This window comes from Nannospalax galili, unplaced genomic scaffold (assembly GCF_000622305.1).
Source record: "Nannospalax galili isolate Female #2095 unplaced genomic scaffold, S.galili_v1.0 scaffold737, whole genome shotgun sequence".
In the NCBI taxonomy this organism is placed as follows: Eukaryota; Metazoa; Chordata; class Mammalia; order Rodentia; family Spalacidae; genus Nannospalax; species Nannospalax galili.
This window is the reverse complement of record NW_008341172.1, coordinates 1,147,138-1,156,146: the sequence shown is the minus strand read 5'-3', so window position 1 is coordinate 1,156,146 and position 9,009 is coordinate 1,147,138. Positions and strand designations below refer to the sequence as shown.

Here is a 9,009-nt window from a genome sequence, read left to right as displayed (position 1 = left end):
GCTGTTGTAATGAAATGCTTCTTCTAATTATATGGGTATTAAATAAATAATCAAAAAAATATAATATACTGAAAAGTTTAAAGTTGGTTACACAGGGCTGGGGATTCTACCAGTGGTAGAATGCTTGCTTAGGAGGCACAAGGTTCCAACCCCAGGACCACACATTCACCTAAAACACCTCTCTCTCACACACACACACACACACACACACACACACACACACACATCATATGCATGTGCACATGCACATACACATACACATACATGTTTCCATTGGAAGAGGAAGTCTCTAACCTAAGGAGCTATTTAATATACTATTTGAAAAATATTCTAAGAACATATGAAAATAACTAAAATAGGCTCTCTGTCTTTATTTTCTATATTTTTCTAATCAAAAACTAGAAAAGCAACTTGAAAAATGATAGAACAGCTTTATTTGAGGGATTTTCTACATTTTGGAAACCTAAAATGTGTATGCTAAGCAACTATTCTTGTTTGAAAAGAACATACTATTCATCTGCAATGAAGAAGAAATCCATTTCTCTGATCTGTTTCTCCCTATTTGGGGAACTCTATTTAGTGAATCTGATTCGTCTTTTTCCTTTTTTGACTTCTTCTGTCATCTGTGTGCTGTAAACATCTGTGTGTGCTTAGATGCATACATACCAGCCTGTTGACACTGATGTTGCAACATATAAATTTCCCTTAAATAAGACTTCAGGATGTTTAGCTAGCATCTCTGACTTTCAGATTTGTGTCATATGGTAGGCAAAACGCTAGTAGCTGTTTGACAGGGAAGAAAGGATGATGAAATGGGGGTTGGTTTTCTCCAGATCTGGACAATCTGTTTCACTTCAGGGGCTCCCCAGCTTTCACTGTGGCAGCTAAGAACTGGAAGCTGCCATCAAGACTCACTCAGAGGTCAATGTGCAGAGGAGAGTAATGACATCATGCATGTTTCCCCACAATGCAGCCTCTGCATGTCTACCTGTGACCTGAGATAGCTGGAACACAGCTGTACCTAGACATGAGAGCTATCCCTGCCAGAATCCCATCCTCTATGTATTTCTATTCTTTCTGATCCATGAACAGCAGGAAGGAAAAAGGCTTAATTTTTCACCTCCCTTGAGATGGAATGCTATCTGGACGCTTCTGCTAATGTCCCCATTCCCTTCATTAATACAAATGAGTGAGAAAAGCAGCTCAGGCACCAAACCTGAGCTGAAATTATGGCTTCAACTGCTGTTTCTGTTCATGGTTTTGGGCAAAGTACCAAGGGACCCTAGTCCTGTAAGATCATTCATTTTTATAATGAGGATGTGCTACCTATCTTTCAGGGTTGCTGTGCCCACTATGTAAGGTGATATACATGAAGTCCCCAGTCAAGATTCTGACACCTCATAAGTAGGTAACATTTAGCAATAACTTTCGTTTCTACCATTACTATTATTTAGTCTGTGTTCCTTACAAACAACAACCACCATCTCAAAGAGCTGTTTAATGAACTTGCATATGATTGCCTCTGGATGGTAGAACTCTCTAGAGACATCTGTGGCACCAGCAATTGCAGGAAAAGCCTTACAGGTTGGTAAATGGCTTTTGCTAGGTATAGAAAAGGTAGTGTCTTTCAAGGCTGAGGAACTCTCTTGTCATGGTAAAAGCAAACTCCCAGATAGCTACTTGCCAGTGAGCCTATCCAGTATCTTCTGGTTAGTATGTTCTAGAAACTAGTACCAACAAAGACCTCAGTGAAAGCTTGTTAACCAAACTGTTACTATGAATTCTTTTTTAAAAAATATTTTATTTATTATTTTTATTTTCTGTGTATGAGTGTTATGTCTGCATGTAGGTTAAGTCCACCTGTGTCGTGCAATGCCCATGGAGGGCAGAAGAAGCTGCTGAATCCCCTGTAACTAGCATTATGGAGAGTTGTTAACTGCCATGTAGGTGCTGGGATTTGAACCTGGGTCTTCTGCAAGAACAGTCAGTGTTCTTAACCACTGAGCCATCTCTCCAGCCCCAACTGTTACTATGAATTCTATTCAAGCACATGGCATTACTTTATAGCTTTGTATAGTATTGTTAGGTGTCTATGGTTATTTTTCATGCAGAGGGTTCCTAGATCAGGAAAGCTTGGCACTCTATCTCAATCTAAGCTGGACACAGAGTAGTCAGATGTCATGTTTGGGGCAGTCAGTCCTATTATTAAAAAAAAAAACTGTTTAACTTTGTGTGTTGTCACATTTTTTTCAGTCTTATGTAGCTTTAAATTAAAATATAGGAGATTGTCATGAGGAGCAACTAGAATTGTGACCAGGGAGTTTCTCAACTTAATCTGTTGAAGGAACAATGCCACCTAAATTTAAAGGATCTTTCTCCGGCTGTCTTCAGCCATGTCTGCTACAGCATTGAACATAGTACCCATGGCCCAGTAATTGTCACTAGGGTTGTTCCTTCAGTGTGCATGAAGAAAGGCCAGCATGAAGGCATGTGAAAGGCCCAGGGACATGGAAAAGAAAAGAAATACATGTAAAACAAGTCAGTTGCTATCTAGCGATGTAAGAATTGCAACTTGTGTCTCTGAAAATTAAGATGTAAAACTGTCATCCATTAACAGTACAATAATTATCTAAAAAGTAGTTTTCCTCAAAATGCTTCAGAATTGGTGTTAATTATAGAATCTGGGTGGTGAGCATGTGGATATTCATGATAAAATTTATTCAATTATTCTTTATGTTTTAAAATGTTTGTAACAGGGCATTGAAAAGCTATAACAGTCTATGGCTTGTTTATTCTGAAGTAGAATATAATTTAGTACAGTTTTAACATTTTTCAAGTTGAAATATATTTTATTCACTTAAATAATTCTTAGGAAGCAGGACCAAAAGTACATGTTAATGAATCAGACTCAGCATCAAGAAATGACTATATAAATTGTTGCAAAAAATGTTTATAAGTCAGAGGCATATGTCCAGCACATTAGTGCTAATTTTTGTTCAGGGCTGTCATTATGTCCTTTTCACAGATAGGTAAATTGAGGCATAACACTGGTGTGGCAATGGAATAGCAATTCACCTGCATTGTTAGGATCCCTTGCAGAATGTCACAGCTCAAAAAGCGAATGTTCTCTACAAGGTGAAATTCATCAATGAGTCAAAAACTCAAAAAATTTAAAGATTTACCAACAGCTTCATGTTTAAATAGGAGGTGTGTATAACTGGTATTCACAGACGAGTACCATGGTGACCTGTCTGTATACTTCCCAACAGGCCATACGCTGTCAAGAAGTGCATGCTTCTCAAGCCAGCCAAACTTCCTTTCTGCATTTCTATGCTTGTTGACTAATTTTGGAAACAAACTTAATTATAAGTCTCTAAAGTAATCTCATTTTAATAAACTTAGGTTCTTTAAAGAGAAATTATCAAACTATGAATTTTTGATTAATGGTACTTTTTTCAGAAATCAAGGCATTTAGACTTCTTTCAGAACATATAAATGAGAACTGTAAAAATTTCCTACATCAGCAACATATGCTGCTATTAGAACCCCAGGAGAACCCTCGGTATACAAAACCCACTTATCTTGTAGAACAAATTAAGTTTGAGACATCAAGTGGAATGCCATAATGTATGTGAGTGACTGCATGCTCACGTGCATAATGTGACATTTGCATGTTTATATTAAAAGGCCTAATCACTTTAATCTCAGGTGGATATTTTGATATTTTCGCTTTGGGGCATTTTGTACTAACATCATCTTGTCAAGCAATTATAAAAGTGACTTCATTTGAGACACTCTTTTTAAAGTGTTTAGGCAAAATGTTTATTAATTTTAAATTTCTATATGAACACAAACAGGCCTTTTGTGCCAAGATTTGGCTGTACCCCTGAGCTGTGCTGCTTTAGCCTCTCAAGAGTGAGAGTACAACAGGGCCACTGGTTCAAAAAGTTTTCCTCATCATTTACACACTTATTTAACAATTTCATTGCTTCATATTGGGATTTTTTTTTGTCTATTTAAAAATGTCATCTCCCACTCTGATTGCAAAGGTTAACATATATTTAGCTCAAAGATATGGAAATAGGATTCTTCAAGAAGAAAGTAAACATAATCAGCAATAAGTACTTGAAAAATGCTGCTATAGCATTTCCAAATTTAATGAATTTCTGAGTTCCAATACAATCTCCTTTTTCACCCAAGAACAAAGCATTAAAAAAAAAAAAGATAGAATAAAATTCAGTCTGTCTGATTCCTGAAACAAGAGGTGAGCATAGATACCCAAGTACCTTTATATGCTGGGCATGGTGACACGCCTTTGCCTTTAATCCCAGCACTCTGGAGGCAGAGGCAGGTGACTCTCTGTGAGTTTTGGGCAAGCTGGGGCTACAGAGACCCTGTATCAAAAAGACCAAAGGAAAAAAGAATACACAGATGAAGAACAGAAGGCTGAACATAAAGTGATACTATTGAAAAAGTAACATGCTTATTGCTACAAAACTTGCTTCCATTTAAGTTTTTCTTATTCTTTCTAAAATGTTGTTGATATAATAATATTACACCTAAGAACTCCTGCTATAAAGTGTCTTTTTTATTAAAATATTTTATTTTTTATGTGTATGCATGAATTGCCTGCATGTAAATAAGTGCACCCGTGTCGTGCAATGCCCACAGAGGACAGAAGAGGCTGTTGGATACCCTGGAACTGGAGTTACAGACAGTTGCTAGCTGCCATGTGGGTGCTGAGATTCAAACCTGGGTCTTCTGCAAGAACAGTCAGTATTCTTAAACTGTTGAGCCATCTCTCCAGCCCCTAAAATGTCTCTTTGTAATTGTAGTTCAGAAGATCCCATCAAAAGGTCAGATGCTACACTATTCCAAATTTTAAATCAAAATTTCTTTTGATAAAATAAATCAATACATGTTCAGATTCATACAATTTTAGCTGTTATAAACAAAAACAAAAACACAGGTGATAGCCTCTGTATTATTAAGTGAACCATTGTTTGCTTTCTTTCTTTGGAATTTTATGAATGCACATGGAAGTCTAATCTAGATTCCAGACAGAAATACTTTAGGACAGAAAGACTGCTATGAGCCCAGGAAATACATAAGCACCTGAGTGAGGACAGACAGTTTTAGGAAAGGGTGTCATCTCTACCAAGCCAGTTCATGTCTGACCACAGAATCCACGTGAAGATTTAAAAGCATGTTAATTAGAGCAAAGGAAATGTAATCATTTGTTTACAAGAATGAAAAAAGTCACACTCTTTATACATAATACAGTAAGCAAAATCTAACCTTAACTTTATAAGAATCCCAAGAGTGGAAACACAAATTTTTCTTCACTGTACCATATTATTTTGCAATAGTATCATGACTAATATCTCTTTCTAATGGGTGATGCTCATTGGTGTGCAATGGCTTATAACCAGACTCCTCAGCACAGAATCCAATAGTTCCATATAATTATTACCTTCAAAGGAAATTGATAGATTACTACATATCTAAAGATCTTATATTACATAGATTGAGAATGGATCTTATTTTTTGAAGATCTGAAAACAAGTACTTTTAAATCCAGGACATTTTTCCACAGGGGGTTTTATGAACACTGGGTAGAGAGGATATGAAACAAGACAGGTAGGATGAAAGCTTTACAAAGTGAAGAAGAGTAGTACTGTAACATTGTATACAGCAATCTATACATCCAACATTCAAAACACTGAGCAGCACCTTTGTTTTAACCAATTAAAATAAAATTTGTGAAGGATTTCCTTGTTAAGTAATATTGGGCACACACAACCTATACTCCTGAACCATCCATCCTTAAACACACAGCAGCACACATTTAATCATACCTGTGTCAGCAGAAGTTTAAAGCTGACCATCTCTAGGTCATGCATCTCCCTGCAGGCCTGGTGTTTAAAACATCAATTGATACAGGCAATTTTAATGTAATGAATCAGTTCCTACCTCTACATAGTCCTTGGCATGGCCCCAGTCTCGTTTGGCATCCAGATTTCCCAAACTGAAATATTCCAGTTGTCCAAGGTAAATCTTAGCTACTGACCGGCTAATTTTTCGAGTAACAAAATTAGCTCCTAAAAAGAGACAAAAGATGTATTATCAGTGGAGTACATTTGACATTTAACAGTTTGGTGAACCAAACCCAGTGTCAGCCTCTGGGCATTTCTTTCATCCCATCTCCCCCCTTAAAACAATAATAAAAAAAGAAGAAAGATCATTCACTGTCATTCAGACAAGTTAAGAAGCTTTAATTCTAAGTGTCATATCAGCTCTGCTTTCATAACAAACATTTCTTTTTTTGGAGGATGTCTTAACATTCCTAATTTGCTGTTTCAATGTGTAACCCAGGCTTTAGGCCAAAGAAAAGCTATTGGAATGCCAGTTTTTAAACAGAAAATTCTAAAGGGCTGTATAAAGGGAAATGCCAGAAAGGAAGACAGACATCTAAGACCACCCTGATTTTTTTAAAACACAAACATCATATATTTCTATTAATAAGGCTATTTTAGGGCTCATGGGAAGAGAGAGGAAAGTAACTGTTCACAGGGTAAAACTAGTTAAAGGCAACCCAACAGGAATTTATTTGGGGTGCCTTTCTCTTAACAAAATAAGTGGTGCTGAATCTCATTTAGAAACCTGCATAGCCATCCAAACATAAAGGATGACATGGTTCCAAGCCAAAAGTCTCTCTACTACACTTACCATAATAATGCCACTCTCAACTTCACTGAAATGTCAGCTACAAAATGACCCCTGAATTTAGTACAAATATTTTGAAATGTTTGGAGGATACATTCCATAAATTGACAGAAGTATTGAAATTGTTTTAATGTTCTCTGTTTCCTAATGATAGTATCCATCTACTTTTACTTTCTCTTTCCCCTATTCTTTAAAAGAATCTCAAACTGGATATGGTAGTATACACCTGCAGTATCGGCAGTAGGGAGGCTGAAGTAGGAGGATTGTGAGCTTTAGGCTAGGTGGGAGTATATAATGAGACCCTATCTTAAAAACAAAGAAAATAAAAATCTGTATCTATGTATAACATAAACTATTAACTAAAATATATTTCTATCTATACATATGGAAAGAGTGAGAGGGATGGGGAAGGGGAAGAGAGACAAAGAGATAGAGACAGAGAGACAGACAACGCCTCTCTTTGTTGCTCAGGTTGGTCCCATTTGTCTGGGCTCAAGTGATCCTCTTGCCTTAAGTCCCTGAGTAACTAGAATCTCATGTGCCTGAATTCTATCTCTCACAAAGAAGGATAAAAATAAGAGGCCGTCTAGAACAATTTTATTTAGGTCCTATATCTAGGGAAGGTTCAGAGAGCACCATTTATCACCAAGTTCTCAGGGCAAAATGCACATTAAGCTAGTAAAAATGGCTTCCTACAGTTCAATACATCAGTAACATAACACCACCCTATCAGTAGCTTTACCTTTGTACTTACACAGATAGAACAGGGAGGCCAATATGGCAAAAGGTTTGGGCTTCTGAAGACACTGGCAGAGGAATAAGGGAAGTATTTCTAAATAGGTTTTCAAAACTTTGGCAAGAATATGGTCTAGGGCAAGTTCAAACACAGACTCTATGCATTTAGTCCAATGTTGTATCATTGAAAATGCAATGAGAATTACATGGGGAATCAAATGCTTAGAAACTCTCAGAAATTCACAGGGTATATTAAGAAACAGAAGATGAGTGTGATGGTGCACACTCCAAATCCCAGCACTCAAGAAGAGGAAGCAGGAGAACTGACAATTCAAGCCAGCTTGAACATGGTAAGAGAACATGTCTCAGAACAGCATAAGAGCAACAAGGAATCAAAGTTTCAACTCTCCGGCAATTTTCAGACCATGAGGGTTTTTTAAAAGAAAGAGACTTTTGAAATGAAGAAATCCGGCAATAATGGAAAATTTTAATATTCTATAAACTTGCAACAAATTTAACTTTACAACTAAATTTAGGTTTATGTCAGTCTTTACTTCAATGCCAGGACTATACAATCATCTCAAAGTATTTAAGTCTAGCTAGTGATACCAAAAATAAGTTCCCAATGTGAATAAATGAAATCCTTCTACTTACCAGTAAACTCATGTTGATACCAGAAAGTATCTGGTTTTGTTTGAGTTATTTACTTTCTACCCAGCATAGCCTGAGCTGGACATAAGACACTTGAAAGTAAACAGGCATGCCCTACTATTGGGCGATACAGAAAGGAGAAAGCAAACCAATTAACCTACACAGAAGCATTTCTCTCTAGATCTACCTATTTTAAATACTTCATCTAAACAGAATAATTAATATTTTTGTTTTTTTTTCATTTTTTCCATAGACTAACAAATTCAAGGTTGATATTTGTTGTAGCTTGAATAAGAACATCATTCCCCTTTTTAAGGCCAAATAATGTTCTACTTGTAGGAAAACAATATACTCCATTTGCTTAAGCAGGTTGACATCTGAGCTGTTTTCATTGTTTAGCTATTGTGAATAATGCTACTCTGAAAATTTGTGCAGATGTCTTCTGTGGACATGTTTTAGTTTCTTTTGGGAATAGTCTAGGGGTGGATTGGAAATGGTGGGTCACAAAGCTGCTGTATGTTTAACCTACATGGAACAGTGACCCGTTTTCTAAAGGGGCTGCACCACTTGACATTCTGAGCAGTGAAATGTGGCTCTGACTTTTCTATATCCCAGCACTTATTAAGCCATCTCTCCAGTCCCAATTACTATGTTTCTATAGCACATACAATCTGTTCTTATAGAAACTGAATAGCTTAACTACAAAAAAGACTTTTTAATATTTTCCTACCACCATTCTCCAGAATATAGCAAATTAGTTCATCTTTGCATTGTACTGCATTAGAATCTTGATTTTAAAAAATCCTATTTGAGCTCCACAGTCATGTGCATATGGAAAGTGCTAAATAGACTCAATGAGTTTTTGGTTTTTTTTTTAAGAGAAAATAAGGGGCTGGT

General features: G+C 36.5%; 1 protein-coding gene across 1 annotated transcript in view; it reads right to left on the bottom strand.

Annotated features, from left to right (window-relative positions):
* Positions 1-9,009, bottom strand: part of Gmds (GDP-mannose 4,6-dehydratase) — a 710,626-nt gene that overhangs the window by 348,936 nt on the left and 352,681 nt on the right. Inside the window, exon 7 of the mRNA XM_008836670.2 lies at positions 5,974-6,101. Within this exon, the coding sequence (XP_008834892.1) occupies positions 5,974-6,101 (128 nt within the window). The remainder of the gene's footprint in view (positions 1-5,973; positions 6,102-9,009) is intronic.